This window comes from Ornithorhynchus anatinus, chromosome 16, assembly GCF_004115215.2.
Source record: "Ornithorhynchus anatinus isolate Pmale09 chromosome 16, mOrnAna1.pri.v4, whole genome shotgun sequence".
Lineage (NCBI taxonomy): Eukaryota > Metazoa > Chordata > Mammalia > Monotremata > Ornithorhynchidae > Ornithorhynchus > Ornithorhynchus anatinus.
This window is the reverse complement of record NC_041743.1, coordinates 20328167-20350411: the sequence shown is the minus strand read 5'-3', so window position 1 is coordinate 20350411 and position 22245 is coordinate 20328167. Positions and strand designations below refer to the sequence as shown.

General features: G+C 44.4%; 1 protein-coding gene across 1 annotated transcript in view; it reads left to right on the top strand.

The window, feature by feature from the left end:
• Positions 1 to 20444, top strand: part of CPXM2 (carboxypeptidase X, M14 family member 2) — a 171949-nt gene extending 151505 nt beyond the window's left edge. Inside the window, exons 13-14 of the mRNA XM_029080238.2 lie at positions 4211 to 4310; positions 19683 to 20444. Coding sequence (XP_028936071.1) covers positions 4211 to 4310; positions 19683 to 19927 — 345 coding nt within the window. The 3' untranslated portion in view covers positions 19928 to 20444. The remainder of the gene's footprint in view (positions 1 to 4210; positions 4311 to 19682) is intronic.
• Positions 20445 to 22245: the final 1801 nt, after the last annotated feature.

The following is a 22245-nucleotide window of genomic DNA, read 5'->3' as shown; positions in this document are numbered from 1 at the left end:
CCTGCAGAAACTCAAGAAGCAATCTCTCACCTCCTCTCTAAATCTACCCACTCCACCCTGACCCCCATCCCTTCATACCTTTTTGAAAAACTCATCCCCTCCCTTCTTCCCTCCTTCAAGTTTTCACTTTCCAGTGGCTTCTTCCCCACTTTCAAACATGCTTATATGTTGCCTATCCTTAAAAAAAAACCTCCTTGACCCAACAGCTCCCATCAGTTATTGTCCCATCTCCCTCCTACCATTTGATGATGATGATGATGATGATGATGTTGGTATTTGTTAAGCGCTTACTATGTGCTGAGCACTGTTCTAAGCGCAGGGGTAGACACGGGGGAATCAGGTTGCCCCACGTGGGGCTCACAGTCTTAATCCCCATTTTACAGATGAGGGAACTGAGGCATAGAGAAGTTAAGTGACTTGCCCACAGTCACACAGCTGACAAGTGGCAGAGCTGGGATTCGAACTCATGACCTCTGACTCCAAAGCCCACGCTCTTTCCACTGAGCCACGCTCCAAATGTTTTGTGAAAATTGTTTAAACCTGCTGTCACCACTTCCTCTCCTCCAAATCTCTCTGAGATCCCTTCCAATCTGGCTTCCACCCCCTTCACTCTATAGAAACAGCTCTCTCTAAGGTAACCAGTGACCACCTTCTTGCCACATCTGATGGCCTCTACTCTATCCTAATACTCCTAGACTCTCATCTGCCTTTGGCACTGTAGACCACTCACTTCCCCTTGAAACTTTATCCAACCTTGGCTTCACTTACACTGTCCTCTCTTGATTTCCTATTTCTCCGACTGCTCTTTTGCTGGCTTCTCCTCTGCCTCCCCCACCTTCTGACAGTTGGCATCCCCCCAAGGCTCAGTTTTAGGTGCCCTTCTATTTTCCTTTTATAGTTTTTGAGAACTTATTCGCTCCCATGGCTTCAATCACCATCTCTATCCAGATGATTCCCAAATCTACATCTCCAAACTTGATCTCTCTCCTTTCCTGCAGTCTCACATTTCCTCCTGCTTTAAGGGTATCTCTGACTGCATGTCCCACTCACGCTTCACACTAAACATGTCCAAAACTGAACTCCTTGTCTTCCCACCCAAACTCTGTCCTCCTGACTTTCCTATCACTGTAAACAATACCACTATCCTCCCTATTTCACAAGCCCATTACTTTGGCATTGTCCTTGACTCATCTCTCTCATTCCACCCACATATTCAATTTGCCATCAAATCGTATCATTTCTACCTTCACAACGTTGCTAAAGTCCTCCCATTCCTCTCCATCCAAACTGCAACCTTGTTGGATCCAAGCAGTTTTTCTATCCACCTTTATCTGCCCTCTTGCTGATCATCCTGCCTCCTGTCTCTCCTGACTACAGTCCATACAGTACACTCTGCTCTATGGATAATTTTACTAAAAAAAGTTCAGTCCATGTTTCCCCACTCCTCAAGAACTTCCAGTGGTTGCCCATTCACCTCTGGATCAAACAGAAACTCGCATCAAATGAAGACTCCTTACCATCGGCTTTAAAGCATTCAATCACCTTGCCCCATCCTACCTCACCTCACACTGATCTCCTACTACAGTCGCTCATTCCGCTCGTCTAGCTCCAGTTTACTCACTATGCCCCATTTCAACTTTCTCGCTGCCAACCCCTTTCTCATGTCCACCTCTTAGCCTCGAACTCCCTTCCCCTCCATATATGCCAGTTCACCACCCTCCCCATCTTCAAAGTATTAGAACACGGGCTTGGGGGTCAGAATGACCTGGGTTCTAATCCCGACTCTGCTACATGTCTGCTGTGTGACCTTAGGCAAGTCACTTAACTTCTCTGGGCCTCAGTTACCTCATCTGTAAAATGGGGATTAAGAGTGTGAGCCCCATTTGACACAGGGACTGTGTCTAACCTGATTAACTTGTCTCTATCCCAGTGCTTGGCACATAATAAGTGCTTAACAAATGCTATTATTATTTTTATTATTATTATAATTATTAAGGTCACATCTCCTCTAAGAAGCCTTCCCTGCTTAACCCCTCTTTTCCCCTGCTCCCTCCCCCTTCTGCCTTGTCTATGCACTTGAATCTGTGCCCTTTGGGCATTAATATTCACCCCACCTCAACACCACAGTACTTATGTACATTATCTTTAAATTGTATATTATAAATTATTTATTTATATTCATTTCTGTCTCCCCCTCTAGACTATAAGCCTGTTGTGGGTCAGGCATGTGTCTACCATTTCTGTTATATTCCCCCAACCACTAAGTACAGTGCTCTGCATATATTAAGTCCTCAGTAAATGCCATTTATGATGGTAATGGGGAAGACTGACAGCCCAAACCATTCACAAATAAGAGAAGAAAGAAGTAGTGCTGTACCTGCTGATAATAAAAGAATATATGAATTGAGAATATGTATGAGTACAAAGAGTAAGTAAAATTGCCAAGGGCAACTGCTGAGTGGACACAACCTGGGATGGTGGAGCTTAACTGGGGAATGCTTTTCAGAGGGGGTGTATTTTCAGGAGGACTTTGAAGGTAAGGGAGACTGTTGACAGCAAATTTGAAGTGGAACTTGTGTTCCAATTCCAGCTTGCCTCTTGCTTGCAGTATAATCTTGGTTAAATCACTTAACTTCTCTGTGCCTCAGTTTTCTCAACTGCAAAATGGGGATTCAATATAATAATAATAATGTTGGTACTTGTTAAGCGCTTACTATGTGCAGAGCACTGTTCTAAGCGCTAGGGAAGATACAGGGTAATCAGGTTGTCCCACGTGAGGCTCACAGTCTTCATCCCCATTTTACAGATGAGGGAACTGAGGCCCAGAGAAGTTAAGTGACTTGCCCACAGTCACACAGCTGACAAGCGGTAGAGCTGGGATTAAAACCCATGACCTCTGACTCCCAAGCCTGTGCTCTTTCCACTGAGCCACACTTCTTCCTCTATGTAAGCAGACCTTTGTATTTGGATGAAGGTTGTCTGACATTCTCTCATCATTCTAGCAAAAATGTTAGTGACAATTTGTTTTTAGGCACAACTGCATATATCTCTCATTTCTCTTGTTGAATTCAAAAAGTAACCACTTTATTTTTTCTAAATAAGAATTTGTTTTGCCAGAGATGTTTTTAAGGGCTCAGATGTGCTGGTCTGTTTTTTATTATGAATATTATACCAAGGGAGCTGGCATTGGCTGAAGAAACTTTACCCTTCTGAAAATATTGGCCACATTTTAAGCTAAAAATATTTTGCTTTCAGTTGAAAAAATAATGAAGTAGATGATGTTCTTCAAGAATGCAATCCTTGGTTAAAAAACAATATGAGAGGGGGAAAAAAAATTGTCCTGGTAGACTTAAATATTTAATTGCACAATTTATTGGTTAGTCCAGACAGAGATTCAGGCAAGTCTCAAAATAATCCACAACAACCTATGCCCTTGTAGTATTTTTTTTTACATTTTCTTTCATGTTTTCATTGCTTATGCAGAGAAGCAGCAAGGTCTAGTGAAAAAATCATAGGCCTGAGAGTCAGAGAATCTGGGTTCTAATCCTGGCTCTGCCAGTTGGTTGCTGTGTGACCTTGGACAAGTTACTTCTGTGCCTCAGTTTCCTTAACTGTAAAATGGGGATTCAGTACCTGTTCTCCTTCCTACTTAGACTGTGAGCCCATGTGGGACAGGGACTGGTCCAATCTGATTATTATCTTCTCCAGTGCTTAGAACAGTGTCAATGTTCTGAGTGTTACTTGCCTCATAGTAAGTGCTCAACATATATAATGATTATGTTAATAATGAGCATCCAATGTTTCCAACTTCAGCTTCTATAAATTCTCCATTAGACTTGCACCTTTACTGAACCTTTTGACCTCAAATAATATCTATTTTGAACAGATGGACTGTAAATGAGTATTTACAAAATTATTCATAGGAGGCCAACTGATGGATAAGATTTAAGATTATCAATGATATTTACATTTCTTGGGATAGGTTAATGTCTCTAAATTATGCCAATCAATACTTACTGAACACTTACACTCTGCAGAGCACTATACTAAGTGATGGAGAGAGTACTAATATAATTAGTAGATGTAATCACTGCCCTGTTTTTATAATTGTGATTTGTGAGGCTATTGTTTAGGAAGCGTTGTCATATAGCTGTTTACCATATTATAATAACTGCCTCAGCTTGTTCTGTAACAATTGTTTCATAAACAGATTCATCGGGGCATTAAAGGCATAGTACGAGATTCACACGGCAAAGGAATTCCAAATGCCATTATTTCCGTTGAGGGTGTCAACCATGACATTCGCACAGGTAATAATAAACATTTATACACTTTCTATTGTTATCAGTTGTTATAAAATGCTGCTGAATATCCCTGATATCTCTGAAATCAATAAATACAGAGTTTGGATTGAAGGGATGAGTGGTACCCTTCCCTCTAGACTGTAAGCTCGTTGTGGGCAGGAATGTCACTGTTTATTGTTGTATTGCACTTTCCCAAGCACTTATTGTTTGTTCTGCTGTCTGTCTCCCAATTTTAGACTGTGAGCCTGTTGTTGGGCAGCGATTGTCTCTATCTGTTGCTGAATTGTACATTCTAAGCGCTTAGTTCAGTGTTCTGCATACAGTAAGCCCTCAATAAATATGATTGATTGAATGAAAGGAAGCGCTCAATGAATATGATTGAGTGAATGAATGGTACCCCGAGAATGTGTTAATTGCCTATTCAAGAAGTAGCATGGCTTAGTGGAAAGAACATGGGCTTGGAAGTCATAGGTCATGGGTTCTAATCCCAGCTCTGCCACAGCTGTGTAACTTTGAGCAAGTCACTTAACTTCTCTGAGCATCAGTTACCTCATCTGTAAAATGGGGATTAAGGCTATGAGCCCCACGTGGGACAACCTGATTACACTGTATCTACCCCAGCACTTAGATCAGTGCTTGTCACAAAGTAAGTGCTTAATGAATACTATCATCATTATTATCATCATTTTAGGTTCAGTAATTGTCACCCAACCAACCACATTCCCACAAACCAGTTCCTTTGATCAAATTTAATAAATGGACCAGAGGAAACTCAGTAAATATCTATAACTGTGTTTGTTGCCTTGCATTTGAGAATCAATAGGAATATTGTGTAAGCACATTATGGGCATGGAATGTGACTGTTTATTGTTGTATTGCACTCTCCTGAACACTTAATACGGTGCTTTGCACACAGTAAGCACTCAATAAAAATGAATGAATGAATGAAATGATTAGACTTGGTAAAATGGAAGGATCTATTACTTATGTGCCCCTGCCAGTTGTTTCAGTTGTATAATTCCCTCCTCAAATTCCCTGTCCCCACCTCTTCTCCATGTCTTGCCCCCAGTGACCTGGCCATGTACAATATTGAAAAAATTGAAACCCCAATTAAAACCCGATTCTAAGGAGACTACTCCTTAGAGAAGCAGCGTGGCTCAGTAGAAAAAGCCCGGGGTTGGGAGTCAGAGGTCATGGGTTCGAATCCCGGCTCTGCCACTTGGCAGCTGTGTGACTGTGGGCAAGTCACTTAACTTCTCTGTGCCTCAGTTCCCTCAGAGAAGCAGCGTGGCTCAGTGGAAAGAGCACGGGCTTGGGAGTCAGAGGTCATGAGTTCAAATTCCGGCTCTGCCACTTGTCAGCTGTGTGACTGTGGGCAAGTCACTTAACTTCTCTGTTCCTCAGTTACCACATCTGTAAAATGGGGATTAACTGTGAGCCTCACGTGGGACAACCTGATTACCCTGTATCTACCCCAGCGCTTAGAACAGTGCTCGGCACAGCGTGGCTCAGTGGAAAAGAGCCTGGGCTTCGGAGTCAGAGGTCATGGGTTCGACTCCCGGCTCTACCACTTGTCAGCTGTGTGACTGTGGGCGAGTCACTTAACTTCTCTGTGCCTCAGTTACCTCATCTGTAAAATGGGGATTAACTGTGAGCCCCACCTGGGACAACCTGATTCCCTATGTCTACCTCAGCGCTTAGAACAGTGCTCTGCACATAGTAAGCGCTTAACAAATACCAACATTATTATTATTATTATTAGTAGTAAGCGCTTAACAAATACCAGCAATATTATTTTCAGTGCATCCATCCTCCTGCCCCTTCTTCATCTCTTTCCCAGAAGTATCTCAAAAAGTGAATTCCTGCCTCTTCATATCTAACAATGGTGGTCTGTCAGATATGAAGGGGGAGGGAGTTCCAGGCCAGATGGAGGATGCGAGCAAGAGGTCGGTTACAAGATAGACAAAATTGAAAATCAGTGAGGAGGTTGGCATTAAAGGAGTGAAGCATGCAGGCTGGATTTGGTAAAAAAAATCAGTGAGATAAAATGAAAATGGGTGAGCTGGTTGGGTGCTTTAAAGCTGGTGGTAAGGAGTTTCTGTTTGATGCTGAAGTGTATGGGCTACCTCTGGAGATTCTTGAGGAGTGGGGAGATCTGAACTGAATGGCTTCTTTTAGAAAAATGGTCCAGGCAGCCAAGTTGAGTAAGGACTGGAGTGGGGAGAGACAAGAGGACAGGAGGTCAGTGAGGAGGCTGATGCAGTAATCAAGGTGAAATATGAGCACATTTGGAGGAATTAATATAGAGAAGTTTCTTGTTTTTTGTTGTTTATGGTATTTGTTAAGCATGTACTATGTGCCAAGCACTGTACTAAATGCTGGTGTAGATACAAGTACTTTACATCTCTACTTTGGATGTCCTCCCATCAACTTATCTTCCCACCCAAACCCTGTCCTTTCCCTGACTTTCCCATCACTGTAGATGGCACCACCATCCTTCCTGTCTCACAAGCTTGTAACCTTGGCATTATCCTTGACTCCTCTCTGTCATTCAATCCACATATTCAGTCCATCACTAAATCCTGTCAGTTCCACCTTCACAAAATCACTAAAATTTACCCTTTGCTCTCCATCCAAAGTGCTACTACACTAATACAATCACTCATCCTATCCCACATGGATTACTGCATCAGCTTTCTTACTGATATCCCAGCCTCCTGTCTCTCCCCAATCCAGCCCAAACTTCATTCTGCTGCCTGGATCATTCTTATACAAAAACAATAAGGACTTGTCACCCCATTCCTCAAAAAAGTCCAGTGGTTGCCCCTCCACCTCTGCATCAAACAAAAACTCCTCACCGGTTTTAAAACACTCAATCACCTTGCCCCCTCCTATCTCACTTCTCTACACTCCTACAACCCAGCCTGCATACTTCGTTCTTTTAATGCTGACCTTCACACTGTGCCTCGATCTCGTCTATCTCACCATTTACCCCTTGGCCACATCCTGCCCACAACCCTCCTCAAATCCGACAGACAATTACTCTCCCCCCTTCAAAACCTTATTGAAAGCACATCTCTTACAAGAGGCCTTCCCCAATTTACCCCCACCCCTGCTTTCTTCTTCTCCCACTCCCTTCTGTGTCACCGTGACTTGCTCACTTTGTTCTGCCTCCCACTCAGCCCCACAAAACTTATGTATATATCTGTAATTTATTTATATTAATGTCTGTCTCCCCACCTTTAGATTATAAACTCATTGTGGGCAGGGAATGTGTCTGTTTATTGTGTACTGCACTCTCCCAAGTGCTTAGTGCTCTGCACCCAGTAAGCGCTTAATAAATACAACTGAATTAATACAAGATAATTGAGTTGGGCACAGTCCCTTTCCCACATGGTCATAATCCCCATTTTACAAATAAGATACCTGAGGCACAGGGAATTTGAGGGACTTGTCTAAGGTTTCACAGTTGACAAGTGGTGGGGCCAAGGTTAGAACCCAGGTCCCCTGATTCCAAGGTCCATGCTTTCTCCAATAGGCTATGCTGCTTCTTTTTGAAAGGTATCTCCCCAAATTTCTTAGAAAAGGGACTTGTAATTTGTCCCTCTCTCCCATTTCAGATTATCTGGAAATTTTCTTATATTAAGGATTAAATTACATACAGATACTTGGCTGGTTGTAGTTGTAGTGATAGTGGTTATGTACTGAGCACTCTCTTGGTGAACTCATTAGCTCCCACGGCTTCAACTATCATCACTACACAGATGATACCCAAATCTACATCTTCTCCCCTGTTCTCTCCACATCCCTCCAGACTCTTATCTCTCCTGCCTTCAGGACATCTCTACCCGGATGTCTGCCCGCCACCTAAAACTCAACATATCCAAGACTGAGCTCCTTATCTTCCCTCCCAAAGCCTGTCCTCTTCCTGACTTCCCTGTCACTGTGGATGGCACTACTATCCTTCCCGTCTCACAGGCCCACAACCTTGGTGTCATCCTTGACTCTGCTCTCTTATTCACCCCACACATCCAATCCGTCCCCAATACCTGCCTGTTTCACCTTCACAACATTGCCAAGATCTGCCCTTTGCTCTCCATCCAAACTGCTACATTGCTAGTAAAAGTTCTCATAATATCCTGACTGAATTATTGCACCACCCTCCTCTCTGATCTCCCATCCTCCTGTCTCTCCCCGCTACAGTCTATTCTTCATTCTGCTGCCTGGATTATCTTTCTACAGAAACACTCTGAGCATATCACTCCTCTCCTCAAAAACCTCCAGTGGTTGCCTATCAACCTTGGCATGATACAAAAACTCCTCACTCATGGCTTCAAAGATCTCCATCACCTTGCCCCCTCCCACCTCACCTCCCTTGTCTCCTTCTACAGCCCACCCATACACTCCACTCTTCTGCCGCTAACCTCTTCCTGGTCCCTCATTCTCGCCTGTCCCACCATCAACCCCTGGCCCACATCCTACCACTGACTTGGAATGCCCTCCCTCCTCACATCCTCCAAATTAACTCTCTTCCCCTCTTCAAAGCCCTACTGAGAGCTCACCTCCTCCTGAAGGCCTTCCCAGATTGAGCCATCCCTTTCCCTCTGCTCCTCCTCCCCTCCCCATTCCCCCACTCCCTCCCTCTGCTCTTCTCCCCTTTCCCCTCCCCACAGCACTTGTGCATATTTATATATATTTATCATTCCATTTATTTTGTTAATAATGTGTATATATCTATGATTCTATTTATCTTGATGGTATTGATGCCTGACTACTTGTTTTGTTGTCTGTCTCCCCCGTTTAGACTATGAGCCCATTGTTGGGCAGGGATTGTCTCTATCTGTTGCTGAATTGTACATTCATTTATTCATTCAATAGTATTTATTGAGCACTTACTATGTGCAGAGTGCTTTACTAAACGCTTGGACTGTACAATTTGGCAACAGATAGAGACAATCCCTGCCCAATGACGGGCTCACAGTCTAATCAGGGAGACAGACGGACAAAAACAAGACAACATAATCAAGATAAATAGAATCAAGGGGATGTATACCTCATTAACCAAATAAATAAGGTAATAAAAATATATACAAATGAGCACAGTTCTGAGGGAAGGGGAAGGGAGAAGGGGAGGAGCAGAGGGAAAGGGGGCTTAGCTGAGGGGAGGTGAAGGGGAGAAGGGGGAGGGAGCAGAGGGCGGAGGGGGAGCAGAGAGGGAGCAGAGGGAAAAGGGATAGCTCAGTCTGGGAAGGCCTCTTGGAGGAGATAAGCTCTCAGTAAGGCTTTGAAGAGGGGAAGAGAGTTAGTTTGGTGGAGGTGAGGAAGGAGGGCATTCCAGGACAGCAGTAGGATGTGGGCCAGAGATCGACGGCAGGATAGACATGAACGGGGGACAATGAGGAGGTGAGCAGCAGAGGAGCGGAGGGCAGTAGAAAGAGGGAAAGGAGGTGAGGTAGGAGGGGGCAAAGTGATGGAGAGCCTTGAAGTCTAGAGTGGGAAGTTTTTATTTTGTGTGGAGGTTGATGGGCAACCACTGGAGGTTTTACGGAGGGGAGTGACATGCCCAGAGTGTTTCTGCAGGAAGATGATCCGGGCAGCAGAATGAAGAATAGACTGGGGTGGGGAGAGACAGGAGGAAGGGAGAGCAGACAGAAGGCTGACACAATAATCCAGCCGGGATATTATGAGAGCTTTTACCGGCACTATAGTCGTTTGGATGGAGAGGAAAGGGTGGATCTTGGCGATATTGTAAAGGTGAGACTGACAGGCGTTGGTGACGGATGTGTGGGGTGAATGAGAGACCAGAGTCAAGGATGACACCAAGGTTGCTGGAATGAGAGACAGGGAGGATGGTCGTACCATCCACAGTGACAGGGAAGTCAGGAAGAGGACAGGGTTTGGGAGGGAAGATAAGGAGCTCAGTTTTGGGCATGTTGAGTTTTAGGTGGTGGGCAGACATCTAGGTGGAGACGTCCTGGAGGCAGGAGGAGATACAAGCCTGAAGGGAGGGGGAGAAAACAGGGGAGGAGATGTAGATTTGCGTATCATCTGCATAGAGAAGATTGTTGAAGCTGTGGAAGCAAATGAGTTCACCAAGGGAGTGGGTGTAGAAGGGGAACAGAAGAGGGCCAAGAACTGACCCTTGAGGAACCCCTACAGTTAGTGGATAGGAGGGGGAGGAGGAGTCCATGAAGGAGACCGAGAATGAATGGTCAGGAGAGGACGGAGTCCATAAAGCCAAGGTGAGATAAGGTGTGGAGGAGAAGGGGATGGTAGACAGTGTCAAAGGCAGCTGAGAGGTCAAGGAGGATTAGCATAGAGTAAGAGCCATTGGATTTGGAAAGAAGGAGGTCATGGGTGACATTTGAGAGAGCAGTCTCTGTAGAGTGGAGGGGACGGAAGCCAGGTTGGAGGGGGTCCAGGAAAGAGTTGGAGTTTAGGAATTCAAGGCAGCAAGTGTAGACGACTCATTCTAGGAGTTTGGAAAAGAAGGGTAGGAGGGAGATAGGGTGGTAACTGGAAGGGGAAGTGGGGTCGAGAGAGGGTTTTTTTAGGATGGGGGAGACATGGGCATGTTTGAAGGCAGAGGGGAAGAAGCCATTGGAGAGTGAGTGGTTAAAGATAGAAGTTAAAGGAGGGGAGGAGGGAAGGGGCGATGGTTTTTATAAGGTGAGCAGGAATGGGGTCTGAAGCACAGGTGGAGATTGTGGCACTTGTGAGGAGCGAGATCTCCTCTAAGGATACTACAGGTAAGGATGGGAAAGTGGCGGGGGGGGGGGGCAAAAGGGGGAGGGGTGACTTTGGGGAGCTCAGACCTGACTGCGTTAATTTTCATAATGAAGTAAGTCACCATATCGTTGGGGGTGAGGGATAATAATAATAATAATGGTATTTGTTAAGCATTTACTATGTGCCAAGCACTGTTCTAAGCACTGGCGTAGATACAAGGTAATCAGGTTGTCCCACGTGGGGCTCACAGACTTCATCCCCATTTTACAGATGAGGTATATGAGGCACAGAGAAGTTAAATGACTTGCCCAAAGTCACACAGCTGACCAGTGGCAGAAGTGGGATTAGAATCCATGACCTCTGACTCCCAAGCCCGGGTTCTTTCCACTAAGTCACGCTGATGGGGGAGGGGGAGGAACAGGGGGCCTGAGGAGAGAGTTAAAAAGTCTGGAACAATTGGTGGGGGTGACGGGCATGGGCGTCTATGAGGGAAGAAAAGTAGTTCTGCCAGGCAGAGGAGAGGGCAGAGTTAAAGCGGGAAAGGATATGTTTGAAATAGATATGGTTGGCTTGGTGCTTGGACCTTCGCCAGCAGCACTCAACAGCTCGAGCATAAGAGCGAAAGAGAGGCAGGCAGAGGCAGAGATCCAGGACTGCGGGTTAGTGGAGCGAGAGCGGCGGAGGGAAAGGGGGGCGAGTGAGTTGAGATGAGGAGAGAGGGTGGAGTTAAGAGCGGTAACCTGATCATCGAGAGTGGGAAGAGAGGATAGGGAGGCAAGGTGGAGAGAGATGCTTTTGGAGAGATGGATGGGATCATGAGAGCAGAGATCTCTGTGGGGGAGTAATACAGATTTGCAGGGGAAGAGAGTGTGAGAGGACGCAGGTGAGAAGGTTATGGCCCGAGAGAGGGATTTCAGAGTTGGTGAGGGAGGAGATAGTGCAGAGGTAAGAGATGATGATATCGAGGGTGTGACCAAGTTGGTGAGTGTGTGAGGTGTGGTGGAGCAGGAGGAAGACAGAATCTAGAAGTGATAGGAGGGCGGCAGAGGAGTCACCGGGTACATCCATGTGGATGTTGAAGTCTCCGAGGATCAGAGTGGGCAGACAGAAGGAGAAAAGGAAGGTGAGAAAGGGGTCAAGGTGGTTGAAGAAGTTGGAGGTGGGACCAGGAGGGCGGTAGATGACGGCTACAAGAATCTGGAAGGGGTGGTAGAGGCGAATGATATGAGCTTCAACGGAGGAGAAGGGGAGGGAAGGGGAGGAGGGATAGTGCGGAAGCGGTATCGGGGTGAGAGAAGGAAGCCGACGCCTCCTCTTTTTCCGGTGAGTCTGGGGGAGTGGGAGAAGGAGAGGCCTCCGCTGGAGAAAGCAGCAGAAGAGACCGTGTCTTCAGGAGTGAGCCAGCTCTCTGTAAGGGCGAGGAGGAGGAGAGAGCAGGAAAGGAAAAGGTCAAGGATGAAAGGTAGTTTGCCATAATGGAGCAGGGATTCCAAAGATCACACTTGACAGCAGATGTGGGTGCAGAGGGGAGAGACGGGGGAACAGAGGGAGGGGAGGGTTTGGATGGGAATGAGATGGCGGGGGCCTGGATGGGGAGAGGGGGTTGAGGGGTGGTGGTGGGACAGGAGAACTGGGATGGGGCATGGGTAGAGAAGAAGGAAGGGAACAGTGCTCTGCACATAGTAAGCGCTCAGTAAATACGATTGGATGAATGAATGAATGAATGAATGAATGAATGAATGAATGAATGAATGAATAAATGAGGGGCAAGATACTATACTTAGTGCTTGGGAAAGTACAGCGGAAGCATGTGATACATTCTCTCTGCACTGAGAGCTTGCATTCTTGTGGTGGAGACAATCATAAAAATATATATTGAGTAATCGGTTCTCCAGTAGGATCATTGGCAATGCATTTGATTATACCAACTCTGTTGTTTTGTACTCTCCCCATCACTTAATATAATACTCTGCACACAATAAGTGCTCTGTACATCAGTGAGTTGTATTTATTGAATGCTGTTTGAGTGAATATACACAAGTGAGAAGCAGCGTGGCTTAGTGGAAAGAGCACAGGCTTGGGAATCAGAGGTCGTGGGTCCTAATTCCTGCTCCACCACTTGTCAGCTGTGTGACTTTGGGCAAGTCACTTAACTTCTCTGTGCCTCAGTTACCTCATCTGTAAAATGGGGATTAAGACCATGAGCCGCACATGGACAACCTAATTACTTTGTATCTACCCCAGTGTTTAGAACAGTGCTTGGCACATAGTAAGCCCTCAACAAATGCCATCAGTATTATAATTAAGTGCTGTAGAAGATCAGGACACAAGTTATAAACAACTACATATGTCCTTGAAATGGCTGCTGCTGTTTTATATGACTTGGGGTGTGGGATTAAATGGGGGAGTGCTTGTTGGCAAAACTGGGATTTTAGGAGATCAAGCTTGGGGGGAGGTAGGCCCTGTTGGATTAGGCAGAGAAAGGAGATATAGGCTAGGGAAACAGTTTGAGCAAGGGGATGGATGGAAGGGTTGAGTGCAAGGTATAGGATAGAGAACAGGCTTGGGAGCCAGAAGCTCATGAGTTCTAATCCTGGGTCCGACACTTTCCTGTAACTACTTTGGGCAAGTCACTTCACTAGTCTGAAGTGAAGTCCCGGCTAGACTACTGTGTCAGCCTTCTCTCTGACCTCCTTTCCTCCTCTCTCGCCCCGCTCCAGTCTATTCTTCACTCCGCTGCCCGGCTCATCTTCCTGCAGAAACGATCTGGGCATGTCACTCCCCTTCTTAAACAACTCCAGTGGTTGCCTATCAACCTCCGCTCCAAACAAAAACTCCTCACTCTAGGCTTCAAGGCTCTCCATCACCTTGCCCCTTCCTACCTCTCTTCCCTTCTCTCTTTCTACCGCCCACCCCGCACGCTCCACTCCTCTGCCGCCCACCTCCTCACTGTCCCTCGGTCTCGCCTATCCCGCCGTCGACCCCTGGGTCACGTCCTCCCACGGTCCTGGAACGCCCTCCCTCCTCACCTCCGCCAAACTGATTCTCTTTCCCTCTTCAAAACCCTACTTAAAACTCACCTCCTCCAAGAGGCCTTCCCAGACTGAGCTCCTCTTCTCCCTCTACTCCCTCTGCCATCCCCCCTTTACCTCTCCGCAGCTAAACCCTCATTTTCCCCTTTTCCCTCTGCTCCTCCACCTCTCCCTTCCCATCCCCACAGCACTGTACTCGTCCGCTCAACTGTATATATTTTCGTTACCCTATTTATTTTGTTAATGAATTGTACATCGCCTTGATTCTATTTAGTTGCCATTGTTTTTACGAGATGTTCTTCCCCTTGACTCTATTTATTGCCATTGTTCTTGTCTGTCCGTCTCCCCCGATTAGACTGTACGCCCGTCAAACGGCAGGGACTGTCTCTATCTGTTGCCGACTTGTTCATCCCAAGTGCTTAGTACAGTGCTCTGCACATAGTAAGCGCTCAATAAATACTATTGAATGAATGAATGAATGAATGAATAGTTGAAAGATGGTGTGGAGTCCAGGATGATACCAAGTTTGTGAGCTTTTTGGAAAAGTAGGATGGTGATGTCACCAACCAAAATGGGGAAGTTAAGAGGAGGTGTGGGTTTAGGAGGAAAGGAGAGATGTTCAAATTAAAATATTTTGGATTTTAAGAGCCAGTAGGACATACAAGTGTAGGTTCCTTGGAGGCAAGAGGAGAAGTGGATTATAGATTAGATGTAAGGTTGAGACTGTAGAGATCAATTTAGGAGTCATCTTTATAGGAGTGGGAGCTGAAGCCATGTGAGCAGGTGAAGCAACATGGGCCTAATGGATAGAGCACAGGCCTGGGAATCAGAAGGACCTGAGTTCTATCCCAGCTCTGCCACTTGTCTACTGTATGACTTTGGACAACTCACTTCACTTCTCGGTTTCTCTGTTTCTTGGTTCCCTCATCAGAAAAATGGGGATAAAGGCTCTGAGTCCCACGTGGGTGTGTCCCAAGGTGACCCTGGGGTACCGACCATCTCAAGGTCAAATGCTATCTTGTGACCTCCTGAGCCAGCAGGTGGAACGCAGAACTCAGGTGTAATACGCACCCACAACCCAAACTGCCAAATTGACAGCCCAAGCTGGGAATACAGAAGGTTCCCCTCGCCCCCATGCCAATCAAATTAGGGATCGAGGAGGGGGGTAGGGAAGAGATTGGATAAACTGAAACCAAAAGCTGGAATGGCCTAAGGGCACAGGTGATAAATACCTGCCGCCTCTAATCTTCTGTGCAGAGGAATGGGACTTGTAGCAGCCCAGCCAGCTGCATGTCGCCTCTGTCCAGAGTGTGAGAAGGCCTCTCAGCCTGCACCAAGTGAGGAGCCGTGGGATGGGTGAGTGCCCCGTCCTGCTGAATGCTTGTGGGGTTGGAATCCAGATGCTTCGCCATGGGTATATAACGTTTAATTGGATTTGATGCCTAAGTGGGTGCCTCCAAAGTGGGATGTGAACATTCATTCATTCATTCAATACTGTTTATTGAGCGCCTACTATGTGCAGAGCACTGTACTAAGCGCTTGGAATGTACAAATCAGTAACAGATAGAGACAGTCCCTGCCCTTTGATGGGCTTACAGTCTAATCAGGGGAGATGGACAGACAAGAACAATAGCAATAAATAGAATCAAGGGGATGAACATCTCATTAAAACAATAGCAATAAGATGGGAGCTAGCCGCCTCACCAAGTCCGAGTAACACATAAGTGGATTTGATGCCTAAGTGGGTGCCTCCCAAGTGGGATGTGAACATGGTGGGAGCTAGCCACCTCACCAAGTGCTAGTAACACATAAGTGGGTAACGCAAAAGTGGGTTTAATGCATAAGTGTATGTAATGCATAAGTGGGTTTAGTGCATAAGTGTATGTAACGCGTAAGTGGATTCCTCCTGAGTGGGATGTGAACATGGTAGGAGCTAGCCGCCTCACAAGTGCAAACAACACATAAGTGGGTAAGGCAAAAGTGGGTTTAAGAAGCAGTGTGGCTCAGTGGAAAGAGCAGGGGCTTGGGAGTCAGAGGTCATGGGTTTGAATTCCGGCTCTGCCACTTGTCAGCTGTGTGACTGTGGGCAAGTCACTTAACTTCTCTGTGCCTCAGTTACCTCATCTGTAAAATGGGGATTAAGTCTGGTGGGCCTTATGTGGGACAACCTGATTACCCTGTATCTTCCCCAGCGCTTAGAACAGTGCTCTGCACATAGTAATTGCTTAAAAAATACCAACAATATTATAAATGTATTTAACGCATAAGTGGATTTCTCCTGAGTGGGTCGCGCACATGTGGGAGCTAGCCACCTCACCACGGGCGAATTAATCATAAGTGGGTTCTGTCTGGGTGGGCCCGGCTGTTCTGCCGCACACAAGTAATATATGAGTCTATTCCTTCCGTTAGGTAAGCTCTAACACCATATTCCTTCTGTTAGGGAAGTTCTAACACCACATTTCTCCCAGAAGGGAAGGCTGATTTGTTGCGTCTAAATAACCAAATAATCCAATTCTCCCCGCAGAATAAATTTTATATAAAAACTCAGGCTTTCCGTCCCTAGCCTCTCTCTCTCTCTCTCTCTCTCTCTCACCATGCCGATTCCGAACAAACCTGTCCCCAGTGATGGGTGACAGTGGGACAGGGACCAAGTCCAACCTGATTACATTGTATTTACCCCAGTGCTTAGTACAGTGGTTGGCACGTAGTAAGTGCATAACAAATGACCACAGTTGTTATTGTTATTATAATGAACTCCCAGAGAGAGAGGGAAAAGATAGTGGAAGAAGAGAAGGGTACCCAAAATGGAAACTTTTGGGACATCTAGAGTTAGAAACTGAAAGATGGGACAAAGACAGTGAACAAAGCTGTGGAGGAGGGGGCAGAGAGGTAGGAGAGGAAGCAAATTAAAAGGGTAACGTTGCTGAGTGTACGTCAGGCTGAGAGAAGTACCCTTTCAAACATGTATTACAATATTCTGCACACACTAAGTGTTCAATCAATACAAGTGATTGATTAAACACACATTCAGACTCCTGGATATTCAATTACAGGGATTTCTTTTCTTTTTTCCTTTCTTTTTCTCGATTCTTAAAGTGTTATACTCTCCTTGACCTAAACCAAAGACTTGAAGGGAATTTTCTGAGCACCAGATCCCATGCAGTGTTCACAGAGGAACCCTGCAGATCTTATGAATGACCTCACTAAGAGATTAAACAGGAATGGAAGGTCTTGGAATCAATGGGAGTGAATCAACTCTTAGAATGTAACTTTTGCATTAAGTCTTCTGGATAGCTGCGATGTGATTTATTTCCTACAGCTTGTGTTTTCTTTAAGGAAAAACTAGTAATAGTTTCAAGTAATAGTCAGAGAACCATTATTTTGGAACAACAGTTAACAGTGCATACAATATGTTGATATAAATATTACATGAAAAGATTCATACAGATGAGATGTATGAATTTTCCTCAGATTTCAAAGTCTAATGTGTTCATTGATGACTTTTTTGGTGAAATAATTAGATTAACAATTACTGAGTCAGTCTTTACTTCACTCTGCTGCCCAGATTATCTTTCTACGGAAACACTCTGGGAATGTCACCCCCACCTCAAAAATCTCCAGTGGTTGCCTATCAACCTTCATATCAAGCAAAAACTCCTCACTGTTGGCTTCAAAGCTCTCCATCACCTGGCCCCCTCCTACCTCATCTCCTTCTCTTGTTCTATAGCCCAGCCCACACACTCCGCTCCTCTGCCGCTAACCTCACTGTGCCTCGTTCTTGCCTATCCCACCATCGACCCCTGGCCCACATCCTACCTCTGGCCGGGAATGCCCTCCCTCCTCACATCTGCCAAACTAGCTCTCTTCCCCCCTTCAAAGCCCTACTGAGTGCTCACCTCCTCTAGGAGGCCTTCCCAGACTGAGCCCCCTTTTTCTTCTGCTCCTCCTCCCCTCCCCATCACCCCTATTCCCTCCCTCTGCTCTATACCTTTCCCTACCCACAACACTTGTGTATATATGTACATATTTATTAGTCTATTTTATTAATGATGTGTATATATCTATAATTCTATTTATCTACTTTGATGCTATTGATACCTGTCTACCTGTTTTGTTTTGTTGTCTGTCTCCCCCTTCTAGACTGTGAGCCCGTTGTTGGGTAAGGATTGTCTCTATCTGTTGCCAAATTGTACTTTGCAAGTGCTTAGTACAGTGCTCTTCTCACAGTAAGTGCTCAATAAATATGATTAAATGAATGAATGAAGAGGCAATGTAAATTATTTACCAGTGTTTTATATGTGAGATATGACATGGAAATCAAATTGATTTTTATGAGTTTTCCAACACTTCTGTAAAAATAAAAAAAGGAAGGTCAAGATCAGGCACTTTATTAAAAATGATTTCTTATTGGAATTGTATCCCTTCTGATTTGACTGTACAGGAAGAATATACTGCTCTTTCCTTTAGTTATCTTACTGTGATTTTCATAAGTCTACAGTAACTTTTTCCCCTTTCCTCCCAGAACGCATTTCTCTACTGGGTGATCGGTACACTTGGTATAGCCTAGTTCAGCAGTACCCAAGTATGAAAGTTTTTAAATAAGTCGTTCATTGTAACACTGAATTGAATGTCACCTAGACATATGGCTGCCATTTTACATTTTCATTCAAGCCAACCTTCCCTAAATAATCCTGGGTTTTTGCTCTTACATTCCTGAAGCCTGCCTGTTGTTCTTAGAATTTCAAAAGTAACTTCTGAAGAGACACGGGTTTGGTTTTTGTTTCCTAAATTGATAACTTTGGTTGTTTTTTTTCCTATGTTGGGGTTAGGAATAGAAGAAAAATCTGTTCCTCAATTCCTTGTGGAATAAAATGGATTCCAGTGACAAAATGATAGTGAAGGGATGGAAATGAGGGATTTTTATATTGAGAGTTAAAGTTTCTTCTTTTGCCAGTGACCCTTGAGGAGGTTTCCACCTTAGGTGAGGTGTGTGTTAATCCTGCTGCTATTTGTGGAGCTATGTATAGCATACCTAAAGCCTGGAATACTTGAATTAAATTTACCTTGGCCTGAGGCTCATGGAAATCAGTGGCATATTCCAGGGACTACTTCCAAACTTTCCTGGCCTTAACCTGAAATGTTCCTTTCATTCTGTTTTAGAGGGAAGGATAGGTTTTATTTAAATTAGTGCTACAAAAAGCTGAGAAACCAGAGTACTAATGGCTTTTCAGGGTGGCATTTTGTTTTCTTTGATCCTCTTGTGAAAGTTCCATAATGATTAGTGCAGTAGAATTGCAGAAAGGCAGGCGTATGTCTGATGCCTTTCCCAAATCCAAATCCACTCAAGTTGTTTGTATTAATAGTAATAATTATAATAATAATTATGGTATTTATTAAGAGCTTAGTATGTGCCGGGCACATTTCCCATTTAAAGGGATTAATCTAACTTCTAAGGGTGAAATTAGCTGAGAACTGGCATTTGACAAAAACTAAACCTTCAGTAACCATAATGGAACCCTATTCTGGACTGAAACTCCTCTGAGTGGCAAGTGTGGACATTTGTTTTAAGAAATTGGAGTTCTAAAAAAAATCTTTTTCCTATTTTTCCATTTCACAGCCAGTGAAGGTGATTACTGGCGCCTCTTAAACCCAGGAGAATATGTGGTAACTGCAAAAGCAGAAGGCTTTACCTTCTCAACAAAGAACTGTGCAGTTGGCTATGACATGGGAGCTACCTGGTGTGACTTTACTCTCAACAAAACCAATCTGGCAAGAATTAAAGAAATTATGGAGAAGTTTGGAAAGCAGCCCATCAGCCTATTCAGGAGAATGAAGCAGAGAACTAGACAGAGGCGTCAGTGAAGAGGAACTGCTTATACAAGATGGACTGACAAACTCTGTTGAAATCAGAATCAGTTATATCAGTAGTTACATAAGCAATGTGTTAATGTATTTTTTGTTATATTGTTACTCGAGGTGTGCCCGTTAGTTTGCATTGTAGTAAGATTCCAGAGACCTAAGCTTAGAATACTTCTAGTTTGAGTTCTTAATTTACTTGAATTTACTTGACTGAGCAGCAGGGTAACATTACTTGGGAAAATGAAACCAGTCCAAGTCAGATCTGGTAATTTTAGAGCATTGTCTTCTAAACTGGAAGAACAAACAATGCATCACTTATTTGTGTGATAAAAGGAGTACTACTTTCCAGTACTACATTGTTGATACCACGGTTATTGCTAGTTCACTGTTACTACATAATTATTTTGCTTCTTAATATGTTCTTAGTTACCTTGAGAGAAAGGAAGCTGTCATAAATATTAAAGCATTCAAAATTGTGGAAAATAAAATCAACAATAAAAAACCACAGGTGAAACAAGAATATGTCTGCTGCCATTATTTACTTTTTTTTCTGTTTGCAAAAAGTTTGATACATGAAAGTGAATAGAGGCGGCAAAATGAAAAATATTAGAAATGAGTATAGATTGGGTATTTTTGCAAATGAAATCTGTCATTTTACTTTGCCAGCCGAACCTCTTGAAAACTGTTAGTTTTAATTGTATTGTGTCAACTCCAGTGCTTGGCATAGTAAGCACTTAACAAATATGATAATTCTTTTTATGAGGTGTTACGGATTTTTATCAGAGAAACGACTCTGATCTCGCAATTGCATGAGAAGGTTCGGTGACCTTGGTGTAGAAATGAACAGACTCACGAGAGCGAGCCGAGACAGCAGGAAAGGGCAGAAAGTGGCTGCTGCCCGTTCACCCCATCGGGATACAAGTGACGAACAGCCATGAGCTGTCCCGAACCGGGTACCTTTATTTGCAAGCATTTCTGCGTTCCACTCAACTGCAATTCTTCCAGCGCACACCCAAAATTCCACCCAATCCCCTTGCATTGCCTGTACTCTATCCTTCAATCAGAACCAGTCCTTAGGAGTGGTCCATATAAGGTAATGTAATTGACCCATTGCTACCCAAATTTAACTGATTTATTTACCACAGGAAGGAGATTAAATGGAGACAGGATGTTTAGTACAATATTGGAAGGAGATAGACCAGAGACAGGATGGTCAATTGCCTAGTACAATATGGGAAGGAGACAGAACAGAGACAGGATGGTAAATCGTCCAGTACAGAGGTTATCATTATTATTATGAAGATAACGTCAATAACTGTGTTCAGTAGTAGTGAGGGAAGCAAAGCACTACAGCTTGTATTGCTTCAGTTTTTTGTCCCTTGATTCAGGTATGCAGAATGGTCCAAAAGGTGCAACATGTATTTGTTGTCGAACTGAATGTCCTTTACCAAAAATGGAGTAAGGATTCAGCTCTTCAGGCTAACTAGTTGTCACTGAATTTAATTTAAACAAACAAACAAACAAAGCAATCCTTGAGCTCAGTTCGAAGATCAATTCAGTAATTGAGTGATCGCAATTCAGTTATTGAGGCTTGCCATTTTAAAAACTGCCTATTGCAATCAAAACTTTAGTCGAGGGGATAAGAGGAATATAAAGTAATGCATACTCATTTCATTAACCTTCCCTCCACAGAAAATGGGGACAAAATGTTCTAGAAATATTATATTACAAAGAGCAGTAAAATAATAAATTGGCTCTGTGTGACTGTTAACACCTTGTCCAGGTTAAGCTTAGCTCACTAGTGCTGGAGGGGCTCTTGGTGAGTGATAAGAAGCAGTTGGCTACACAAACACACCAGATGCCTCCCTGCAGTACTGACCCCGGAGAGCAAGGTGAACAATAAATCCAAACAATTAGAATGGAATGAGTAAATTCCAATGGGTCTTGTCACATGATCCTTTCTCCTGAAAATGTGGCCAGTGGTAGCGAATCTGGAAGTAGCAGGGTATATCTGGGTCTCCATGAACTCTTTGTAATAGGTTGAAGTTCTGTCACACCCATGTGGCTAGTCACCTCTACCCAGAGTGGGGAACGTCCACTCTGCCAGATCCTGTGTGGTGTCCAGTGACCATTCAGACTTCCCCACTGGAACAAGAAGTGGGTATTCCCACAAAGGATCTTGACCCCTTTGGGGGTGATTTGAAAGGTAGCCCGGGCAGTAGTAACCCAGGGTGATTTAAAAGGTAGCCCTTACCAAGGGGTGATTTGAAAGGTAGCCTTAGAGACAAACAGTGTCTCCTCCCCAGTTCCATCAGCTATTA